This window comes from Aspergillus lucknowensis (assembly GCF_044049455.1).
Source record: "Aspergillus lucknowensis strain CBS 449.75 chromosome Unknown BJX67scaffold_58, whole genome shotgun sequence".
NCBI classification, from domain to species: Eukaryota; Fungi; Ascomycota; class Eurotiomycetes; order Eurotiales; family Aspergillaceae; genus Aspergillus; species Aspergillus lucknowensis.
In genome coordinates, this window is record NW_027263602.1 from 73,233 (window position 1) to 94,458 (window position 21,226).

At 50.9% G+C, this 21,226-nt stretch overlaps 9 protein-coding genes across 9 annotated transcripts; 4 read left to right on the forward strand and 5 right to left on the reverse strand.

The window, feature by feature from the left end:
• Nucleotides 1-58: 58 nt before the first annotated feature.
• Nucleotides 59-5,648, forward strand: BJX67DRAFT_374876 (6-phosphofructo-2-kinase-domain-containing protein; the record flags this gene model as incomplete). The annotated part of the gene is made up of 15 exons (XM_071031615.1): nucleotides 59-72; nucleotides 141-329; nucleotides 493-590; nucleotides 680-849; nucleotides 905-985; nucleotides 1,043-1,150; nucleotides 1,203-1,322; nucleotides 1,384-1,758; nucleotides 1,832-2,008; nucleotides 2,062-2,236; nucleotides 2,820-2,823; nucleotides 3,105-3,255; nucleotides 3,321-5,319; nucleotides 5,350-5,471; nucleotides 5,505-5,648. 15 exons carry the CDS (start codon nucleotides 59-61, stop codon nucleotides 5,646-5,648), a joined length of 3,927 nt encoding a protein of 1,308 aa, XP_070881967.1.
• A 133-nt stretch (nucleotides 5,649-5,781) lies between these two features.
• On the reverse strand, nucleotides 5,782-6,964 carry BJX67DRAFT_272557 (putative ABC transporter). Its single transcript, XM_071026513.1, has 2 exons — nucleotides 6,699-6,964; nucleotides 5,782-6,631 (listed from the first exon to the last, which is right to left on the reverse strand). The coding sequence occupies exons 1-2, from the start codon at nucleotides 6,817-6,819 to the stop codon at nucleotides 5,916-5,918; spliced, it is 837 nt and encodes a 278-aa protein (XP_070881968.1). The 5' UTR covers nucleotides 6,820-6,964; the 3' UTR covers nucleotides 5,782-5,915.
• Nucleotides 6,965-7,144: 180 nt separating this feature from the next.
• BJX67DRAFT_374878 (tRNA dimethylallyltransferase) lies at nucleotides 7,145-8,673 on the forward strand (the record flags this gene model as incomplete). The annotated part of the gene is made up of 2 exons (XM_071031616.1): nucleotides 7,145-7,243; nucleotides 7,300-8,673. 2 exons carry the CDS (start codon nucleotides 7,145-7,147, stop codon nucleotides 8,671-8,673), a joined length of 1,473 nt encoding a protein of 490 aa, XP_070881969.1.
• Nucleotides 8,674-9,033: 360 nt separating this feature from the next.
• BJX67DRAFT_385101 (DXO/RAI1 family decapping nuclease) lies at nucleotides 9,034-10,646 on the reverse strand (the record flags this gene model as incomplete). Its single annotated transcript, XM_071033792.1, has 9 exons — nucleotides 9,034-9,179; nucleotides 9,242-9,541; nucleotides 9,613-9,783; nucleotides 9,842-9,945; nucleotides 10,004-10,011; nucleotides 10,077-10,104; nucleotides 10,159-10,190; nucleotides 10,261-10,503; nucleotides 10,572-10,646. 9 exons carry the CDS (start codon nucleotides 10,644-10,646, stop codon nucleotides 9,034-9,036), a joined length of 1,107 nt encoding a protein of 368 aa, XP_070881970.1.
• A 372-nt stretch (nucleotides 10,647-11,018) lies between these two features.
• BJX67DRAFT_374880 (protein GET4) lies at nucleotides 11,019-12,274 on the forward strand (the record flags this gene model as incomplete). Its single annotated transcript, XM_071031618.1, has 4 exons — nucleotides 11,019-11,062; nucleotides 11,147-11,403; nucleotides 11,486-11,638; nucleotides 11,694-12,274. The coding sequence occupies 4 exons, from the start codon at nucleotides 11,019-11,021 to the stop codon at nucleotides 12,272-12,274; spliced, it is 1,035 nt and encodes a 344-aa protein (XP_070881971.1).
• Nucleotides 12,275-12,311: 37 nt separating this feature from the next.
• BJX67DRAFT_272707 (uncharacterized protein) lies at nucleotides 12,312-13,324 on the reverse strand. Its single transcript, XM_071026514.1, has 3 exons — nucleotides 12,662-13,324; nucleotides 12,514-12,582; nucleotides 12,312-12,447 (listed from the first exon to the last, which is right to left on the reverse strand). The coding sequence occupies exons 1-3, from the start codon at nucleotides 13,017-13,019 to the stop codon at nucleotides 12,350-12,352; spliced, it is 525 nt and encodes a 174-aa protein (XP_070881972.1). The 5' UTR covers nucleotides 13,020-13,324; the 3' UTR covers nucleotides 12,312-12,349.
• On the forward strand, nucleotides 13,323-14,754 carry BJX67DRAFT_272740 (replication factor C subunit 4). The gene is made up of 5 exons (XM_071026515.1): nucleotides 13,323-13,549; nucleotides 13,601-13,821; nucleotides 13,874-13,973; nucleotides 14,025-14,447; nucleotides 14,499-14,754. The coding sequence occupies exons 1-5, from the start codon at nucleotides 13,461-13,463 to the stop codon at nucleotides 14,722-14,724; spliced, it is 1,059 nt and encodes a 352-aa protein (XP_070881973.1). The 5' UTR covers nucleotides 13,323-13,460; the 3' UTR covers nucleotides 14,725-14,754.
• On the reverse strand, nucleotides 14,695-16,348 carry BJX67DRAFT_272770 (polysaccharide deacetylase family protein). The gene is made up of 4 exons (XM_071026516.1): nucleotides 15,936-16,348; nucleotides 15,287-15,867; nucleotides 15,118-15,221; nucleotides 14,695-15,053 (listed from the first exon to the last, which is right to left on the reverse strand). The coding sequence occupies exons 1-4, from the start codon at nucleotides 16,039-16,041 to the stop codon at nucleotides 14,918-14,920; spliced, it is 927 nt and encodes a 308-aa protein (XP_070881974.1). The 5' UTR covers nucleotides 16,042-16,348; the 3' UTR covers nucleotides 14,695-14,917.
• Nucleotides 16,349-16,656: 308 nt separating this feature from the next.
• BJX67DRAFT_374883 (amidase signature domain-containing protein) lies at nucleotides 16,657-21,135 on the reverse strand (the record flags this gene model as incomplete). Its single annotated transcript, XM_071031619.1, has 7 exons — nucleotides 16,657-17,544; nucleotides 17,598-17,792; nucleotides 17,853-18,125; nucleotides 18,183-18,204; nucleotides 18,258-18,540; nucleotides 19,300-20,056; nucleotides 20,104-21,135. 7 exons carry the CDS (start codon nucleotides 21,133-21,135, stop codon nucleotides 16,657-16,659), a joined length of 3,450 nt encoding a protein of 1,149 aa, XP_070881975.1.
• Between the last annotated feature and the right edge of the window lie 91 nt (nucleotides 21,136-21,226).

Below are 21,226 nucleotides of genomic sequence, written 5' to 3' on the forward strand. Positions count from 1 at the left end.
GTCTATGATCACTGTTTCACGTTTTGTATGACTCTAGCGTCAGCCACCTACCGCCGTAATGGATACACTTCTGTGAGCTCTCGGCGCTTCCGCACCTCGTTTTACGGAACCTAAGTAGGATGGAATCTAACTCTAGCTAGAACCGCGGACATCGTTGTCAACTCTCCACGCTTTCGACGGAAGTCGTCCACTTTCGTCGATGCCATCCATGACCTGCCAGAAAAGGCTGACCTTGCGCCGGCTCAGCTTTACAGCACAGAGTCTGGTAGGCTTTTCCATTCGGGTCGGATTGTCATAATCACCGTAGGGTTACCCGCGAGGGGAAAGACGTTAGTTGACCCTTGTTAACCTGTGAATATGACTTTACGGAGCATCCGCAGCTGATCATATTACCCAGGCACATGTCTGTTGCAATGGCACGGTACCTTCGATGGTCAGTTGGATACAAGTCTTCTTGATTCTCGTCTCAAACCCGAGGCTAACTGGGCATAGGCTTGGCGTCAAAACCCGAATATTCCATCTAGGAGATTACCGACGAGCTACAATACCCTTCGGTCAGGATATTCCGGATGATTATTTTTTCGTCAATGGTACGCATAGTTCAATGTAATCTTATATCTGTCTCGTTCCGTTTCTCTATCCTTGTTGGGTTTGCTTGATTCTCGCTAATTGCGCATAGCGTCTGCCTCCTCTGTTCTCCTCAGGCAGAAAATTGTAAAGAGGTGCCGGGAGGATATCTACCAATTTCTGAATGAGGAAAACGGCCAGATAGCAATCTATGATGCTGTGAACCCTTCAGCTGCTGGGCGGAGGTCCCTGGCCAATGAATTTGCTAAACATGATATTGAGGTATGTCACGTTTACCGTGCGCGGGGGGCCTATACTTATCGGCATTTCATTCTAGACGTTGTTCATTGAATCCTGGTGTGATGATAGCCGCATCATCGAGGAGAATGTCCGTCGAGTAAAGATATCGTCGCCGGATGTAAGTATTTTTCCACAGTCACTATAAAACCTTTCTGATGTCACTGACTCACCGCAGTATGTTGGGTGGACGTCGGAAGATGCTGTGAAACACTATCTAGCCCGGATATCCGCCCGAATTCCTCAATTCCATACCATGGAAGAGAAGGACCTGAACTATATAAAAGTACCGCCTCTGCCTCATGACACGTTTGGCGCTCTCACTAATACCGGGCCAGATGATCAATGCGGGAGAACGACTGATCGTCAACAACAAAAGTTTTGGCTATCTGTCTAACCGGATCGTCTTCTATCTTCTCAATCTCCACATCAAGTCTCGACGCACATATTTTGCTCGGGTGAGTAGTATTTCACTATTTGGAGATAAGGGATAGCGACTGATAGAGTGTGGTTCCACAGGCAGGTGTCTCTGTGGACGCGAACTCCTACAAGGCAGATGGTCCTTTATCTGAGAAGGGTCAGGATTACGCTAGAAAGATGACTGAGGCCCTCCTGAGGGATAGAGAGTCCGAAATGCAGGCAATCATCGAGCAAGGGGATGCGGAATACGAACTCAAACCTCTGATAGTATGGACATCCACAAGACGCAGAACAGTCGAGACTGCCAAGGGTTTGCATGAAAAGGGTTACAAAGTTCGACAGAGATCGCAATTGAGCCAGCTAAACCCGGGTGTCTGCGAATTGAAGTCCGAGCGAAGAATTCGAGAGGAGTACCCAGAAGAGGTGGCTAAACATGAACTTGACCCGTATCATCATAGATACCCGCGTGCAGAGGTGAGGTTTCACGCCGAGGCCCGAAGTTGTCCCTCAGGATGGCCTGAGCTCTTCGATGCTAATCTTGTGGTAGTCGTACCATGATCTCGCCGTGCGTCTGGAGCCTATAATTTTAGAACTTGAACGCGAGCAGAATGACCTGTTAATAATTGCCCATGAAAGTGTGCTGAGGGTCCTCTACGGTTATCTGATGGCGTGTAATGCTGCGGATATCCCCTTCTTGGAATTCCCTCGTGATGAAATCATCGAGGCAGGTCTATTTTACTCGGATGCCATGGAATATGGTGGCTAACTATTCTGTAGATCATACCGGAGAGTTACCAGAACGAGGCGCGCAGGATTCATATCCCTGGCCTCCCCGACGAGATTATACCTGGCTCACCCGAAGACATCAAGATTCCTGTCCCACCGAGCGGCCTCAACTCCCCGTCCGCTCTCGGACTAGGGACGCCTATGGATGGATCATTGACGCCGCAGGGTGGCATACGAACCCCCCGCGAGCCCGAGAGAATTTCGCAGCAACATGTTGAGGACGTTGTCTGATCAAGATAGACTTTGGACTGGCTCTTGGCGTATTGCAGCGGTCTATCCTCCATGTAGCGTAGAAACGAATACAATATTATCCCCTTGCTGAATTTCGTATTTTTCCTCACCCTCGAGTTCCCAGTCGGCGTCATTGATGAGGACAAGAATCCCGGGTCGCCTATTTTGTAGTAGTCAGCTATAGCACCACCCGACCAGACCAATTTCACGTACACATTATCCTCTAGCACAAACAGCTCCTTTCTCTGATCCTTCATCACATTATCGACCAAGTACCGGAGGAGGTAGGAGATGTTGGGGCGGCTCCCATCCATCAATCGAGCTGGGAGAGTCACTTTATGTTTACGCTCGTTGGCGAAGAGTATTTCAAGGCCTCCTCTGCGCGAACAGCAGGTCAGTATCCTCGACCTTCAAGCGATTGAGAGCGGAAGAAGGAAGGGTAGGTACGTGAACTCGACTGTAAACGCTATCGACCCGATGTTGTTTTGTGCCATCTCCAGGTGGGACCTCGTCGCCAGGCCTGTGAGTATTTTTTTTTTTGGTCGAGGAAAGGTACTGCTGAACGGAGCTACTGCCTCGAAATCGGCCTGATGAGAGTGGAATACATATAAAAGCGGAGGAATCTGGACGGGGAGGGGTCTGCCCTTTTGGCGGGTTTCTTATCGATAAGGCACGAAAAGTCGATGGCCCCGATGCAACCACCGCATTTCCAAAGGTCGTTATCCTCCAATTGCAGCTCGCTCGCTCATTCCTCTCTCCGCACGCATCATACTGGTATTTGAATAACTCTTGAAACCCTCGAGTACTCCTCCGTCCGTTTGCTCCATGGTCCGGGTCACCGCCGAATACATCAGCGTGGGCGGGAATAGACACCCTGCCGCCGCAGACTGGGATGTCCAGTCCGGTATCCTCGCTTATGGTGCAGATAATAATGTAGCCTTGTGGGACCCTCTTGTACGTGGCTCTCGACTATGACTTATGCATCTCAAAGGTCTGACTCGTTGCTACTTTGCATATAGGATGAATCACGGCGCGGAGTTTATTCGATTCTCGCCGGCCACTCCGAGAAGGTCAGCGTTGTTAGGTTCTACACATGTCCGACCACGGGGGCAAAACTTCTCTTGACTGGGTCTGTCGACTGTACTGTGCGGTTATGGCGAACCAAGCCGACCGATCCACGGAGATTCACCCAGGCTCGGACTCTAATGGACCATACGGGTTCAATCAACACGATTGCGACGACTGAGGGAGTAGACCTTATCGCGACTGGGGCGGCGGATGGAACTGTAAAGATATGGAGGATTGAAGTCGGAGAATCTGTGAAAGGAGAGCTACTGCAGAATATACCTATGAAGCCTCGTTATTACTTTCCGCTGGCGTTGGCACTGGCGCGGCTCCCGACGGACTCGCAAGACAGGCCTGTGGCGATGGCAGTCGCCGGAACTACCAACATAGTACAAATATATGCCGCCGAGAATACGGTTGCAGCCCCAAGCTTTCAATTATCCGCCACACTCTCCGGTCATGAGGCTTGGGTGCGGTCATTGTCGTTCACAACGGATATGCAGAGCAAAACTCGGGATATCCTACTCGCGTCCGCTAGTCAGGATAAATATGTTCGGCTATGGAGGCTTAACCGTGGGGAATCCTCATCTTCGGTTTCGGCAGGGCCAGACGGGGATCCTGTACTAGGTGGGCTTGAGCCCACATTATCCAACAAAGCCCATCAATTTGAGGCCTCGGGCTCCAAGTACTCGGTGACATTTGAAGCGCTCCTATTTGGTAACGAGGATTGGATCTTTACAACTGCATGGAATCCGAACTACCAACGCCAGCAGCTTCTTACTGCTTCTGCAGACAATACTCTGACTATCTGGGAACAGGATCCGGTGTCCGGGGTATGGCTTTCTGCAGAGAGAATGGGAGAGCTCAGTGTGCAGAAAGGCTCTACTACAGCGACTGGGAGTACTGGTGGCTTTTGGATCGGACTTTGGTCACCCGATGGTGAACAAGTTGTGAGCCTTGGGCGCACAGGCAGCTGGAGGGCCTGGAGGCATGAGGCCGAGGCCGATATCTGGGTCCAGACCCTTGGAATTACTGGGCATGTGCGATCTGCCAATGGAATCCAATGGGAGCCTGCGGGGGGGTATCTTCTATCTACCAGCGCGGACCAAACAACCCGACTTCATGCACAGTGGCTGCGAGAGGGGCAGAAATCGTGGCACGAATTCTCTCGGCCCCAGATTCATGGTTATGATCTGAACTGCATCGACACATTAGGTCCCGGCCGTTTTGTGTCAGGTGCCGAAGAGAAGCTTCTCCGAGTATTCAACGAACCGAAACCAATCGCCGAACTACTGAAGAGGCTCTCTGGATTTGCGCAATCCACGGAGGGTGAGCTTCCGGACACAGCACAAATTCCAGTTTTGGGCTTGTCCAATCAAGCGGTGGGTGAAGAAGCACCTGTAGACGGCGACACACCTGAGGCTGAGAGCGCTGGACAAGCGCAAGCAAATCAGCTGATACTATCGAACTCGACTCGGCCACCCCTTGAGGACCAGCTGGCTCGCTACACACTGTGGCCGGAGCACGAAAAGCTCTATGGACACGGCTACGAGATATCTGCCGTGGCTGTTAGTCACGACTGTACCCTCATTGCCACTGCTTGCAAGGCTAGCTCAATCGACCATGCAGTGGTGCGTCTGTACGACACGTCAGACTGGCACGAGATCCGCCCGTCACTCGCAGCGCATACCCTGACTATTACAAGCCTGTCCTTCTCACCTGACGACAAATTCCTGCTCAGTGTCGGGCGGGATCGACAATGGGCTGTGTATCGTCGAAGCGAGTCCGAGCCTTCGGTCTTTGCACTCATGACATCGAACCCTAAGGGTCATTCACGTATGATCCTTGATGCGCACTGGGCCCCTGCGACTGACTCCCAAACACCGATTTTTGCAACAGCCGGTCGAGATAAGTCGATCAAGTTGTGGCAGTTGATTGGAGGGTCAATTGAGTGTAAGGCTACCATCCCGGCTGAGAACCCAGTCACGGCCGTGTCCTTCCTTCCGCGCGCATGTAATGGTGTTTTCTTCCTTGCCTCAGGTGAGGATGATGGGAAGCTATCCATTCATCAAATCAAAATGGACGGTGTAGAACCCAATCCGTTCGTGAGCTTTGACAGATATCTGTCGCCATCGAAGACAATCACAGAACTATCGTGGCGCCCGAACCCCCGAGTAAATGGCGACGGAGGAGAAGATAAGTCGATTTTCGAGCTTGCAGTGGCAAGCGAGGACACTTCAATACGTATATACAGAATCTCAGGAATGGTGCCAAGCCCATGAACATGATGGCGTCTTGGTACAAAAGGAAATATAGAGCAGAGTCAAATGCAAAAAAAAAAGAATCCACCCAGATTAGACCCATGAATGTTGAAGAACTCCCCCAATGATGTTGAAATCCCAAAGGCTAGATGTTGATGTCATGAACCCCATGCTGTAACCTGTTATTTTGGTTGAAGAGACTCATTGTTGAATGGTCGCCAATTAAATGCAAAAGTCGGCTGAGAAATAAAAGCGATAATGATAAGGAGGGCAAACGAGAGCAAGCGACTATTCCTTGTCCTTGTCTGACTTCTCATATCCGTAACCACCCAAGCCTCTAGTTTCATAGGTCTTAGCCTGGCTACCGCGTCCATTCCGAGGGCCCCTCGCTTGCAAATCCTCTTTAAGCCATTTGAGCACGATCTCCCCTAGCTGGCTATTCTGCGACGTCTCCGGTATCTCATCACTGAATTTCTCAATAGCACCCCATTGCCTCACATTACCGAGGTGCATATGAACCAGATGCGTTGGCCAATGAGCCAGGTTATCCAGTATGTGCGTCGCATATACGATTGTACAAGGGCGAGACTCTGTCTCTCGTTTCAGGAAAGACAGAAAGTTGCTCCGCGACAATAAGTCAAGATCAACGGTGATCTCGTCGAGAAGAAGGACTTGCCATGGCCGGAGAAGACCCATGGCTAGTTGAACGCGACGCCGCTCTCCATCTGAAACGGCGTGCATTCGCCATCGGAGGTCAATATCGAGGATATCCACGAGTTCGTCGCGTCGTTCAGGGAATGCATCGCCTCCAATGGAGGCGAGGAGGGTCGGTACGTCAATGTCTGTCCGGACAATGCTGTTGAGAACCCACTCAACACCCAGATAAGTGACACCTTCCAGACCCTCCTTAAATGGGTCTTTGCCCGAAATGGAGATTGTATTGTTGGGAGCGAGGCGCTTTCCGGAGAGCAATCGGAGTAGGGTCGTTTTGCCGGCTCCGTTCGCTGGAGGAGGGCGTTAGCAGGTTTCAATTCGGACTCAGGTGCGGTTGGAAGTGTGGCGAGATAATACCTCCGATTAGCAATGTCCGACTCCCTGCTGGCAAATCCAAGCTCACATTTGTCAAGCCAGATGATCCATCTGGAAACTTGTAGGATAGACTCTGGACGTGAAGATCGGGAGAGTCGGACATAGTGGGAGAGGACTGCTAGTATCTGAAGAGCTGGAGTCCCATTCGGGCGAGGGGCCATTTATCAAGCAGAATAATGACTCACCTTATTTTGCTCTCCAAGCAGGCGATGACACTCCAAACTTGTCTGTAAGAGGAAGGTGACGGAGGTGGGGCTGAGTCTGGAAAGTCGCGATGAAACCTTAAATCACTTTTTCCCTTCTCCAACCCTCTTCACTCTTTCTGAATCCCTTCCTTGCTCTCCGGTCAGCGTGTTTCAGGGTTGCTGGACAATGCATCTGTAAATGACTATCAGGATGCCGAGCCATTTCACCTCTCAATGCCTCCAATGCACAAATGCACTTCCTCCTTTTTTTCTCTCAGACGCTTTTCGGCCATGCGATCCCTCGTAGCTGTCGTTGGTGCTACGGGCACGGGAAAATCTAAGGTGAAGCGGATACTCTGCTTGCTCCCTACGTGCATGATTCTGACAGACACAGATAGCTTGCTGTTGATCTTGCATCCCGCTTTAATGGTGAAATTATCAATGGCGATGCAATGCAGATGTACCGCGGCCTCCCCATCATCACGAATCAGATCCCAATCGAAGAACGTAACGGCGTTCCACATCATCTAATAAGTTGCGTAGATCTGGAGGAGGAGCCGTGGCGGATTGGAGTATTTCGAAGGGAGTGTTTACGCCTTATCAATGACATTCACGCGCGCGGGAAACTGCCAGTCCTCGTCGGTGGCACCCATTATTACACTCAGTCGGTGCTGTTTCAGGATCAACTTGTTGCAAAAGAACCGGTGTTCTCAAATGATGAAACAAAATCCTGTGCAGCGGAGGAAGTCGACTCAGCGGTCAAATGGCCTATTCTCGATGCGGAGCCGGAAGTAGTCTTGCAGAGATTACGTGAGGTCGATCCCGTTATGGCGGACCGATGGCATCCGAAAGACACACGCAAGATTCGCCGCTCCCTAGAAATATTCTTTCAGACGGGGATGCCAGCCTCGCGGGTATATGCTGAACAAAAACGGCAGAAACAGACACCCGATGGTTCTGTTCCTGGTGCGGGACAACTAAGGTTCAACTCCATTATATTATGGGTTCATTCAGAAAAGCCTGCCCTAAACGAGAGGCTACATAGCCGTGTGGACGTTATGATTGATCAGGGTTTGATGTCTGAAGCTAGGCGAATGTGGGACTACCTTCGAGAGAAGGAGGCCCAGGGTGTCACTGTGGACCAGACACGGGGTGTATGGGTCTCGATTGGATTCAAGGAACTAGTGCCTTACTTTGAAGCACTTGAAAATGGCTCTAAGTCTGAGAATGAGCTGGAGACTCAAAGGCAAACTTGCGTTGAGTCGATTAAGACCGCAACGCGCCAGTATGCTGGGTCACAAGTCAAGTGGATTCGCAACAAATTATGGACTGGACTTGCGGATGCAGGTATGGTCAATCGCCTCTATCTTTTAGATACCACTACTGTCGAAAAATGGGCGGAAAATGTCACCGAACCATCGGAGCGTCTCGTCGAGGCTCTATTGAAGGAAGAGCCTCTTCCCGATCCCAAGTCTCTCTCGGAACTGGCAAGGACGACCATAGAATCTAAGGAAGCCCAACCTGAACTGCTGGATCATAGTACAGCAAAATCTATTACCTGCGATATTTGTCGCAGGACGATGTCAAACGAAGAGCAATGGAAAATCCACGTTCACGGCAGCGCTCATAAAAGGGCCGTTAAGGGCCTGGCGAGGAAGGCAGCGCGGGATGCTTATCTACGAGCGCGACAAGAAAGCTTGGAAGATGACGAAGAGGACGTCAAAACCAGTCCACTCGAGTTAGGCTCAGATACTGCCCACCCACAATGTTGATGGATAGAAGATAAGAGGTCATTTTCAAGAGATCCTGTGCATATATCCCCGGATTCCTTGGTTTTGACCAGGCGCCCGAGACGCATTGTTGATGACAACGGGAAGAGACAAGCATGACTTCGTTGACGCGGGTCGATCAACCAATCGCCTTACTGCCGTCGCAGTGGGCATCAGCCCGACCTTGAGCAAATCAAGTAGGTATGAGAAGAAGCTCGGGCTCCGAATTTGGCGAATTGAAGAGCTTAATATCTAGCTCGGCAGCCCGGAATCGCAGTCTTCATCATGTGCCGCAAGAAATCGCTGCATAGTACCTCTTCACCCAGGAAGCTCGGTCTGGGGATTTGAGGTAGCTGGATCGGCTCATGTTGTCGCTCGCCAGGTTAAAAAGTTCTGCGAAAGGATATCACCGGTACCGCTATCTTCCACCTTCAAAATCTCGATCACGGACGACTTTTGCGCTTTTCGGAGCCTCCATGTTCCCCCTTCCTGAAGTGTTGTCTTAAGCCCTGAAGGATAGAGTGAATGTAAGCTTGGAATTAGGCGAGGGAGATGGCGGAGGGGCCCGTACAGTCCAGAAAAGCGGCAGTAAAGTTGATACAGATATTCCCGTCCCAGGTCCCGCGGCCTGATTTTTTCACCGTGCTTGGGATGTTGGCCGTCTCCATTTCTTCTAGCCGTCGTAAAATGCCTTGCTGGTCGCGAAAGCCAACGATGATCCTTGGAACACCAAGGAGGAAGGATTGTGCCCAAAATTTCAGAAGCTTCCGCTCATATTTCAACGCGTCCTTGTCATTTCTGATTTTCGCGGAAGTTTTGAGTTCTACCCAATTTATGGGGTCATCTCTGCGTTCCGGCTTGGAGTCCCAAACTACATGTTGGGAGAATGCAATTAGAGAGCACATTCTTCGACTTTCTTATAAATGTGGGAGAGTAGCATACTGGCATCGACTTCTCCGCCGAGGACTAATTTCACACGTCCGATCCCTGTGCGAGCGACTGAGCAATACTGAGCATTGTTATTCACAACAAGGTCTTCGCGACTTTCAATTTCAGCTCTAGGAGTTGCGTCCCATGTCTTGTTAAGAACGGATATAGTCTCGAACTTATAGCCTATAGCGAATGTATGAGTAGAGGCAGAATTGTTGAGAGGAAAGGACTGAAAACGAACCCCAATATGCCATTAAGTCTTGTGATGCCATGCCTGGGGGCATCCTCTTGTTGTTCTGGATCCGCTTCTGCTCATTCTTGTAGGCATTATGCTCTTCAATGAATCTGCGAATAGCCTGTGAGATTCTAGACTTATCTGTGTAGTTTACTCGAACATACGCACATAGTTCCCTGGAGGAGAGGTGGCAATTAGCCAGATGGTAAAGGTACTATAACCCCCACTCGGACAAGCTTACCTGAAAGCGAGTCGCGTTCATTTCGAAGCTACACGCATATCAATCAGCGGGGAAGGAAGGATAAATTGGTCATACAACTCACCCATTCATATCATCAAATGGCGCTGTCATGATCTATAGAACGGACGATATCAGGAACTGGAAATAACATCAATTTCGAAAGGAGCAGCTGCACGTGGCTCACTTTGGTCATCATGCCTCGCCAAGTGATGATGTCGGTCTCGCATTTCTTTCCTGTCTCCCTTTCGAGAGCGACAATGGTATCTAACAACGCGTCTAGATGTTCGTCGGCTGTGTCATCTAGCTTCTGAAAGGAATCAAAGCCCCTGTTCAGATCCGCTGGTAGCTGGGGTGGATAATAGTACCGTAGGGAGGAGTCCCCGAGATGAAACTTGTGTTGGTCGTCGTACGAAAAGCAAGCGATTTCCTGGGGTTCGGGGTGTTATCTCTGCCTAGGTACATACCAGCTGTTGTCTAGCTGCATAAAGCACGCACCTTGGGTCGTCGAATGGTAGCACTGGAACCATAGAAGCGGCCGATGGGCTGGATATCGAAAGTTTCTCTATTCATCGCTTGCTTGGGAAATCTATGGTCTAAATACTCCGCAGAGAGGATTGTGAGCCACGTAGTGTAGCCGTTTTCGCTAGAGCGAAGCTGACTTGGGGAATAATGAGAAGAGGATAGATAAACTTGGAATATGGTTGTCATCCCTGGTCGTTCTGCCGCCCTTCTGGATTCAAGGCACTTCTAGCCCGCGTCCCCACCAAAAGCTGTCCAGCACAACCAAGTTTCCCCTGCACAAGAACCGTTCCTGCCGACCACGACTGATCGTTCGCGTTTGCACATACACTTTTGGGAAACATATTTGACTTGCTATCCCTGGCCCTTTCAGTTCGGAGCCCATACTGATCGGACTACCGCTTGAGGTGATCACCAAACACAATGACCTCACGGATTGACAAGACGATCGCCCGGCAACAAGAAAAGTGAGCTTCTTCCCCATTTTCGGCGCTCGCCACAAGGAATTCTATAAGACGTTGAGGCTAAGTTGCGTTTGTTACTTTTCGCAGGATCGCGTCCGGAGCCTACTACGAAGCTCATCAACAGCTGCGGGTTATCGGTGCGCGGTACATCAAACAGAACAACTACGATGCAGCGGCGGAGATATTGGCCGGTGGTGCAACTGCCCTCCTGAGGGCTGGTTCACAACAGGGTGCTTCGGCCAGTGGAGGAGATTTAGCTATCATGTTGGTGGTCGAAGTATATGTCAAAGCGGGCTGGGAGATAGTCGGCGGGGATGATGATGCGGCGGGACGTGCCCGAAAGAGTGAGTTAGAAGCTCTCTCCCGATTTTCCTTCTCTTCTACTATTTTGCTGGAGATACTGTGCTAACAACCCACGCCATACAGAGCGCCTAGTTGAACTTTTACGTGAATTCCCATCCGACGAGCCCACGCGGAAGAGATTCATTCAGGAGATAATTGGCTGGAGCGGTCGTTTTGGGCCTGTGGAAAGAGGAGACCCTGAGTTACACCATGCTGCTGGATCGGTATATGCGGAAGGTAAGAGGCTGTCAGCCGGGAAGATGGATGACATTCTTTAACCACAGTGTCGCAGACAATGAACCCTATGACGCCGAAAAGCATCTTGTTCTCGGTACCTCAGAGTCAGCTGAGAAGCTGGCGAAGCTCGAGTACGAGTGGTACACAAGCGACGAGCCTCATACGGCTGGGATTTACGCTTCCCGCGCTGTTATTCCTTTCCTCGTAGTTGGCAACCTGCGGAGTGCCAACAAAGCTTTCCTGATTTTCAACTCCCGACTCTCTTCCGCAAATCCCTCACTTAGTGTCCAAGAAGTCAGCGGTACCAGCTCTGACGTCCGTGTCTTCCCGGCTCTTCCGTTGCTCAACTTCCTTAGCTTGCTACTGCTTGCGATTCAGAAGGGTAGTGCGGATCTGTATAGACAGCTAACCTCGCACTATGCGGCGCAGATTAGGGAGGCAGGGATTCTGGATGATGCACTCGCTCAAATCGGCGAGCAGTATTTCGCGATCAAGATTCCTAGGCAGGGCAATCCGTTGTTCGACATGATGGGGAGCATGTTGTTTGGAGGCAGCCAGGATGGCGGCAGGAAGCCGACGCTGGGGAGGAGCCAGCCAAGAAAAGTCGAGGCACCGTCAAATATGGAGCTTGATTAGATAGCGCCTTGCAGATTTGAACATAGGGGAATCAGTCGCTTTCGGATATTATGTGCCGATAGGAGTGTTTTACCCCTAGACGCGGTTGTCTGTTTCGGGCTCGTACATCCAGTTGTCTTCGTCCAATGCCGCCACCTTGCTCCGGAGACTTTGGTAAATGAGGTTCAGAATTTCTGTCGCACTCAGTACCATGAAAGGGCCATGTAGGGATGTACGGAGCGCTATGGAACAGGGCTTACCGTGCGGCTCACTGCTCATCTGCCTATTCCGATTCCGATACATCATTTCAACTAGACCCGCCTCAATCTCTATAAATTAGCTACCGTTAGCCCAGAATAACGACGGCAGACGCCTCGAAAAGGGAGAGAAAAAAAGGTATCAACACACTCTCTTTTTCACGGCCACTCATCTCACCCTGTCCTGTAGAGTCTGCCCCGGTAGCAGCCGTAGAGCTCCCACCGGCGCCTCCACCCTCGATGCCTTCCATCTCATCGCCCTCCTCTCCTATAATCGGCGGCAATACGGGAATGTCTAGCTTGTAGCCGCCATTCTTGTCTTTTATCACGATCTCTCCGTCGTCTGCAGAGCCAACAGACGAGGAAGCGTTGGATTCCGGCGCGTTGGGCTGTAACACTTGGGAAGACGGGCCGGACGTCCCATTACTTGGACCAGAGGCCGAGACAGATATGGGTCGCTTATTAAGATGGTTCTGGAAGAGGTTGCGGCGCACGGAACTTGCTCCCATTGCGATGGTAAATCTGGTCAAGAAGCGAAGACCGTTTCGATAAAGATATACATGTGTGAGTTAAAGATATCCCAAATTGATGGTGTGTTTCGATGACGCTATGGCCATAGGATGGGAGGCAATGATGGTAAGTCTCGGACCACCAGCTGAGATGAAAGGAGAGTATAGGGTGAATGGAACTTATTAAGGATGACTTTTCGGGTTTTTCTGATCGACATGGAACTGCTTGAGACGTAGAGACCAGGTGAGGGATGACGGTCGATTTTATGCAAACGCAGCAAACATACACACCAAAAGAGGTAAAATCGCTCTTCCAAGTTCAGCTCGGCGCGTCTGCGGGCCGAATTTCGCGTCGCTCTGAGACAGTCTCCCCTCCGCAAGCGATCCGTCGCCACCTTCTGGAGACACAACCGTCAATCCGGTTCTGGTAGCATAAGCGCAATGGTTGAAGCTGAGTCCTCGGCAAGTGCTGCTCGGAATGCCCTAAAAGCTAACACTGCTGGGGCTCCGCCGGACTATGAGTTGCCCTGGTAAGCTGCTGAATGGATTCATGAAACCGTCCGATATTGACCATATGACAGGGTCGAGAAATATCGCCCAGTTTTTTTAGATGATGTTGTCGGCAACACAGAAACCGTCGAGCGGCTGAAAATCATCGCCAAGGACGGAAACATGCCTCATGTTATCATCTCGGGGATGCCTGGTATCGGAAAGACGACATCGATTCTGTGTCTGGCGCGTCAATTACTGGGGGATGCATACAAGGAGGCTGTCCTGGAGTTGAATGCCAGTGATGAAAGAGGTGCATCTTCAAACAAAGGGGGGAGGAAGCATTAGCTGACATACTTTCTTAGGTATTGACGTCGTGCGGAACCGTATCAAGGGATTTGCTCAGAAGAAAGTTACACTGCCTCCTGGTCGTCACAAGATCGTTATTTTGGATGAGGCAGATAGGTTCGTAACCGGCATTTATTCCTGTCCGAGCAATCAACTCATAGACTTTAGTATGACATCCGGTGCACAGCAAGCTCTACGACGGACAATGGAAATCTACTCTTCTACAACACGATTTGCGTTTGCGTGCAACCAGTCGAATAAGATAATCGAGCCTATCCAATCCCGATGCGCTATTCTTCGGTACGCACGGTTGACCGATGCACAGATAGTGAAGCGATTGAAGCAGGTATGCGACGCGGAGAAGGTAGAACACACGGAGGACGGGCTGGCAGCCCTAGTATTCAGTGCAGAGGGTGATATGCGTCAAGCTCTTAACAACCTGCAGAGTACCTGGTCCGGCTTCGGCTTGGTCAGCGGGGATAACGTTTTCCGCGTTGTTGATAGCCCTCATCCAATCAAGGTCCAGGCAATGATCAAAGCCTGCTGGGAAGGGAAAGTCGACGCTGCTTTGGAAACTTTGAATGAGTTATGGTATTTGAACCTCTCGATTGCATGAATCCGGCAGTCTAACCTAATGAGCAGGGACTTGGGATACTCGTCCCATGACATTATCAGCACAATGTTCAAAGTGACCAAGACGATACCAACATTATCCGAGCATTCAAAACTGGAATTCATCCGCGAGATTGGATTTACACATATGCGTATCTTGGACGGAGTACAGTCGCTTCTACAGTTGAGTGGCTGTGTTTCGAAGCTCTGCAAAGTCAACATGAAGCCACAACTGTTCGAACCTCCGAAGTCGTAAGGAACGAGCGAAGTTGATCCTGGCATATTCCTGGTGTTAAACGGAGTTGGATACGGGTGCTCATCTCATAAAAGAATAGTATTTCCCAGGTTGGTCAATTCCAGCTTTCGGGCTCGTCAATTGAGCGCACCTTTCCGTGACGGGTCTTAGATCCCTTAAAGCGCGCATTATAGCTGTGTCTCTTAACCCTTGACTATTTAAGTATAGATAGTGGAGTGGCGGGCATCTTAGCACCAGCAGGAGGCGTGTTCCTGCTCTTGAAGTCATCGCACATCTGCTCCATGGTCACCCACTCCACGCCCTCATGCTTATTGATATGTTCGATGATCCTGTCAAGAGTTAGGTGTTAGGTCTAAGACAAATGTGGTGTTCGCTTGACGGGTAACGACTCACCTCTCATGCATGAGAAGAACATGGGGTCGACCAGAAACGTCCGGATGGATAGTCATTGGAAAGACAAACTCATCATACTCCCGATAGAAGTAATCGAAATGATCCTGAGAAATTGGCACCAGGCCTCACTACGCTGCTACAGAAGGAAGGAGGTAGGCAGAACACTCACCTTCCAAATATCCTCGATGTCTCTCGGATTCACCCACCCGTGGCTATTCGGCGAATTCTTGATAAACATCATGGGCGGCAAATCATCGATATACCAATTCCCCGGTATCTCAACCAACCCGGTCTCGTGACCCCTCACCAACGGTTTCATCCACGTCTCCGCCTGTTGGGTGTAGTCGATCTTCGTCCATTTATCCCCCGTCCTCAACCAGTACATCTGACAGTCATGATGAGACATGGAATGGTCATATTCAATCCCGTAGTCGAGCAGCAACTCCGTCATCTCCTGGGACGTCTCCCACCACGGCGCGACCGTGCCACGCGGCGGCTTCCCCCCGCAGAACTCAGTTAGCATGCGGTACGTCTTGTCCAGAATCGCCCTCTGCTGCTCGATTGTCATGTCCGTCGGATTCTCATGGCTATACCCATGCAGTCCGATCTCGTGGCCTGCGTCCCGGACCATGGCGCATTCCTGCGGAAAGGTCTCCAGAGTGTGGCCGGGGATGAACCAGGTGGCCTTGATGTTGTATTTCTTGAACAGGTTCAGGAGCCGGACTGTGCCGACGTGACCGGCGAAGAGACCTGCATCAAACGTTAGGTATCCATCGTCTCTCAGAATACTACCGAGGGAGAGGGCATTATCGCAGTACCTCGACTGATATCGTTGGCACTGTCTTCGCCGCCGTATGATCCGAGCCAGCCTGCGACGGCGTCGATGTCGACTCCGTAAGAGACGAGGACTCGCTTCTTACCCATTTTGACTTGAACTTATCTCGCTTCGCTAGTATAAGTCTGGAATGTTGTGTTCGAAGAGTGTGTGAGTAGTCATCCGATCCCGGTCTCCCTTCGACTTTTATATTGCTCAAGCGTGGGGTGGAGGAGACCGATAAGGATGGTCGTTCTGCGAAAGGGATCATCCAATAGGAGGTGATAGGCAAATGGTCCGGGATTTGCACTTAAGTTGCTGCTACAGAGTCGTGGATGCAAACTAATCGACGATGCAGGCAGGGCCTTCTGGCGGGCTTCTCCAGCTTATCGGAGCCTCTGCCGTGAGGGGTCGTTCTTTATCTCCAAGTTGAACTGCGCTCTCTGGCGTCGGTGGTTGGCTGTATTTGCTTGAATTCCCCTGGGACTATGCGTATAAGGAGAAATGGAGCCTTCCATGGTATTCTATCTTTAATCTATCCCATCCCTGAGTGGCGTTGCGAGTTCCATGACAGTAGCCCTGATAAACAATTACCCCTCACTAAACCCCCGACGGAGGAAGTACTCCAATCTCAAGAAGTGGGGATATACCGAGCTCAAAAATGGGGACAGAAGAAATCCAAACCAAGCCCAGGGTGTATCTTCTCGTCTACGACGTCGCGATGACTAACTACGCCATATCTTCTCGATCATTGTAGCAGCTCCCAAGACCCTCTCCTCATCGAGCTTCCTCCCGATCACTTGCACGTTCACTGGATGGCCGTCCATAGCCTCCACATCATAGAGATTCCAATTCCAGGCATCAAGCTCATTCCGAGGTTTATAGTCTGATGGCAGTCTATCCGTATCGGCGCACACCTGGCCTATCGGGAAAGTAACGGCGGGGTAGTCAAGGAGGTTCCAGATTTTGGTGTATCCGACCCAGCGCACGCTTCTATGTGGTACGGTAACATGTGGCATAGTCGGACCGAGGAGGACGTCAACGGGCTTTCCAGATGGTGACCGAGTCGCGTTCCATTTGTCGAGGTATTTCTTTTGCAGGTCTGCCCTTTCTCGGTTCAGCTGCCAGTACTGGTAAACGGAGATCGGCTTTCCACGGTTCACGAGTGCCTCGACATGCGGAATGAAGGGCTCTCCAGCGACGGCAACGTCGCGGCGTATATCCTCTCCCCCGTCCACGGTGTAATATCGATCCATGAGATTAATGCATTTTAAATGATCAGCGGTGTCCCATATGACGACCTCGTGGCCCTTTTCTTGCAGTTTTGCTGCTAATTCTCGGATTGTTCGTTCGATGGGAGGGTGCACTTTGACAACGCCATCATCAAGAATCAACCCAATCACCATTGGTCGAGATTGAATTTCGTCAAAAGCCCGTCTATTCCAGGGAAGGGGTGGACATCTTGGGTCCAAGTCCCAGGGTCGGGAGTTGGCAACGAGGCGGCTAATGTAGCATACAGAGGCAAGATCGCGGGCCATTGGGCCGACAGACGAGGGGACATGCTCTTGACCCTCAGTCGAGACGGGGACTCCCCAGTAGGGGAGTCTGCTGCTCTATTTCTTTGGTTAGGTAGACTAGACTTTCTAGAACTGGATTATGAACGTACACTGGGCTTAAACCCGTACAACCCCATAATGCTTTGGGGGATGCGAACACTGCCGCCAATATCTGTGCCGAACCCTAGTATGGAACCGTGCAATGCAAGCAGGGCAGCTTCACCCCCCGTGGAGCCACCTGGCGTGAGAGCCGGATTTCGAGGATTGACCGTCAAGCCCCAGAGAGGATTGTCAGTTTCAGCCCACTAGTAAGTGTCAGTCGCTACACAGATATCTTTCTGCTCTCGGGGTGTATGGGAACGAACCATAATACTTTGCGGGAGGTTTGTTTTGGCCAGGATAACGGCGCCCATATCCTTCAGCATCCGGACCAAGACTGCGTCTTCCTCTGCGGGCAAAAACGATCTACCGACGTAGCCGATTGTGGAATCATAGCCTTTGACGTTGAACTGGTCTTTCAGTGTCACCGGTACCCCGTGAAGGGGACCCTGAAGCTGGCCTGTTTCTTTGAATTTCTGGTCAAGTTCTCGGGCACGTGTCAGGGCATCTTCAAATACAACCTCCGTAATGCAGTTGGTCTATAGCTCAGCTTGTCAGTACAAGTATGCGTGAAGTCAGACTTAGATTTAACCAACAAGCTGGTGAGCCACTGTAGCCCTGGAGTCAATCAGTATAAGAAGCTAGGAAGGATTCGCATTGTAAACGGCCACCTTCGCATATACGCACGAGTAACTTGCTCAGCGGTAAATCGCCCTTTCTGAAGCTGTTCCACCAGAGCTTGAATGCTGTCGATGTCTGTTATCTCGTGAGCTAACGGGTCTTCCTTGAGACAAGATCGATCTTGAACATTGCGAACTCGAGGAGCGCGTGTGTCGATATCAGACACTAGATACGGCTGGAGAAACCGGTCTCGCAGGGCACGCTTCTGAGAGGTTGTCTGCTTCCATGGTAGGGGGTCGCCCATCATCGCGAAGGAAAGGTGGTGTCGTAGCACTGAAGAAGCTCGGACGGGATAAGTCAACTCAGAACACCCCCACCCTCAGTTACAGCCTGAGTCCTTTTGTGGTTCGACTATTGGGGTCACTTTCCCCGATAGGCTCCCATTGCCTGTTCGCATGGGAACTCGCGGTGGAGAAGGAGTCGCTGTGATTGCCGAACATCAGCACCGAGTGAGGGGTATCTCTCGGGCTTTTCTCCATGATAAATAATAATAATCGTTGAGCCACCGAAGAGTCATTTTGTGTCAATATGGCGGTGGGGCTTGACGGTCCTCGTTGTACGTGTGGTTGCGACTCGAAGGGCGGGCTGAAGGTATTGAGTCGTTTCTCATAATTTTCAGAAAGGATTGCATCAGCTACCTAGGTATCATCTATCCCCAGCTTGATACATCATTAGTGGTAGTGATTATCGAATACTCCTATCGTCTTCAAGCCTACTGTCCCCTGTCGTAGCCGACTTTCTGTAGAATACATGCGCGGGTGAGGAAGGATAAAGAGCTCGCCGTCCAAAATAAAATCAGCAAGCAGGCCATCCAATTCGTGAGTAAAATAAGGGAATCATGATTCCATAAAACACTCTCGGGTCCGCAGATGGGCAATTCAAGCATGGAGCCCATCACTAAAAAGAGTATAATATAATAGAAGGATTAAATCGGGAATAAATTATCCAGCGAGGTGAAAGAAGAAGAGATAGAAGAAGTCGTTCGGAGTCGTCGTTATTGCCAAAATTTCCATCGTTGAAATGCCTTTTGACCATCCCGTTTATAGATGCGCCAAAAGTATACCGGGACACCCACAATGATAAATGCTACGACGATCAGTGTTTGTACCGGCTCGGCGATGATTGCACGACTGAGGAGGAAAAGGCTAACACAACAAAAGATAATCGGGGTCGAGACCCATGTCTTGTAAGGGCGTTCCAAATGCGGCTCGCGGACGCGAAGCACAATAAGACCTAATACTGTGAGGAAATAGAAGGTGTATCCTGCGACGCCATAGAAGGTGACAAGGGTCTTAAATTCGCCGACGATGATGTACAGCAGTGTAAGTAGGCTGTTTAGCGCCATAGCGTTGATAGGCGTGTATCCGATCCAGATCCCGTTGCCGAAGACACGAGATACGAGCTTACTCGCCCACGACCGGCGTTGGAGTCTGTTTGTGTTATTGGAAGAGGAACCGTGAGACCAAAGGTTCCCAAAGACTGAGGGTAAGTAGCCCTCTTTTCCGGCTGCGTAAACAAGGCGGCCGCTGGTAAATACGGTAGCATTCAAGGCCCCAACGCAGCTTGCAGAGACAACCAGAGCGAACACCAAGGCGCCTATGCTCCCAAAGACTTGGTCACCAAACTGCACCGCAATAGTGTCGCTGGCTTCAATTGTCGAATGAGGAAGGACGAAGAAATATGAGATGTTGGCAAGCAGATAAGACGCTATTACTAGTGGCATGGCTGTGTGGATCACGCGGGGAAGGTCGCGGTTTGGATTCTTAAATTCACCCGTCACGTAGTTTGTCTGTCGCTCGTTAGCACAATATACTCCTGCGAGTCGATGGAACTCACGTTGTCCCAACCATCAAACGCCCAGAGCCCTGCATATAGTGCCATAGCCCAGCCGGAGATGTTCGTGGTTGTGCCTTCAAACCAACCGCTTTTCCATTCTTCGCTGGCCCTTCCCTTCGACGAAAGGCCGGTGGCGGCTACAATAATTCCGATTATGGTAACCCCAAGTAATGCCACGAACTTGAAGAACATGAATAGGTCACCAATCCGGGCTGCAAGGCGAGTGGATAGACAGTTAAGGCAGGTAACAGTGAGGAGCCCCCCAAACGCTACTCCTTTGTTGATCCAGGGATTGACCTGTTCGACCTCGGCACCCACAACAGCTCGAACAACATATTCTCCAAAGATGATCGAGATGATAGCTGCGCTGCCAGGTTTAAGCACTAAGACGGCGCACCACGTGAACAGGAATCCTGCCAGCTCTCCGAATATCTTCGAGAGATATGCCTGAGCGCCGCCATTTAGGGGAATAGCGCCACCTAGCTCAGCATAACTGGCAGCCCCGGTCCAGGCCAGTAAGCCAGCAACGAGCCATGCGATCAAAGCGCCCCCAGGCGAACCGGCGTTGGTATTAACCTGGCTGGGAGATGAGAAAATTCCCGAGCCAATCACGAGGCCCACGACTAACGAGAGCCCGTTGAGGTAAGTCAAAGTCTTGTTTCTTTCTAAAGAGCCATCCCCGAGACCCCCTTCCCGGTCCAGCGCCGATGGAGCTCCCAAAGGTGCATAACCGCCAGCGGTTTGGGACAGGGGGAACAAGTTCCTCCCAAAGTCGAACGCAGAAGACACCGAGTACGATCGAGCGGATCGTGACCGTGAAGATTCGTGAGTGGCATGAAAAGTGGAGCTTGAAAGGGGGTCCTCTTCTTCTAGCGAAAGCTTGCGCGAGGACGAAATGCCGGACGGAGAGGAGGAGCGGGAAAGGTCGGGGCCAGACTCAGGAGAGGAAGATGCGAGTGAAGCGAGTTCTAATGAGTCCCTGGGACCATGATCTGATTTTAACTCGGAAGTTGAGAAGGTTATTCGGGACATTGCGTCCTGAGAGTTGGACCAACAGAGCAGCGAAAGGAGGTGTTGCGGTGGCGGTGATGGAGTAGAGCGGCTGGAGAAACAGAGAGGAGCT

Excerpts from the sequence above, each read along its gene's own strand:
- BJX67DRAFT_272557 (XM_071026513.1), bottom strand. The coding sequence starts at position 6,819 with ATGTCCGACTCTCCCGATCTTCACGTCCAGAGTCTATCCTACAAGTTT. Across the intron at positions 6,632-6,698 it reads TCGGACATTGCTAATCGGAG|CGAACGGAGCCGGCAAAACG; the intron begins GTATTATCTCGC and ends GCCCTCCTCCAG.
- BJX67DRAFT_272707 (XM_071026514.1), bottom strand. The coding sequence starts at position 13,019 with ATGGGAGCAAGTTCCGTGCGCCGCAACCTCTTCCAGAACCATCTTAAT. Across the intron at positions 12,583-12,661 it reads GAGTGGCCGTGAAAAAGAGA|AGATTGAGGCGGGTCTAGTT; the intron begins GTGTGTTGATAC and ends GCTAATTTATAG. Across the intron at positions 12,448-12,513 it reads GATGAGCAGTGAGCCGCACG|AAATTCTGAACCTCATTTAC; the intron begins GTAAGCCCTGTT and ends TGAGTGCGACAG.
- BJX67DRAFT_272740 (XM_071026515.1), top strand. The coding sequence starts at position 13,461 with ATGGTTGAAGCTGAGTCCTCGGCAAGTGCTGCTCGGAATGCCCTAAAA. Across the intron at positions 13,550-13,600 it reads CCGGACTATGAGTTGCCCTG|GGTCGAGAAATATCGCCCAG; the intron begins GTAAGCTGCTGA and ends ACCATATGACAG. Across the intron at positions 13,974-14,024 it reads ATTTTGGATGAGGCAGATAG|TATGACATCCGGTGCACAGC; the intron begins GTTCGTAACCGG and ends CATAGACTTTAG.
- BJX67DRAFT_272770 (XM_071026516.1), bottom strand. The coding sequence starts at position 16,041 with ATGGGTAAGAAGCGAGTCCTCGTCTCTTACGGAGTCGACATCGACGCC. Across the intron at positions 15,222-15,286 it reads ACATCGAGGATATTTGGAAG|GATCATTTCGATTACTTCTA; the intron begins GTGAGTGTTCTG and ends CCAATTTCTCAG. Across the intron at positions 15,054-15,117 it reads GTTCTTCTCATGCATGAGAG|GATCATCGAACATATCAATA; the intron begins GTGAGTCGTTAC and ends AACTCTTGACAG.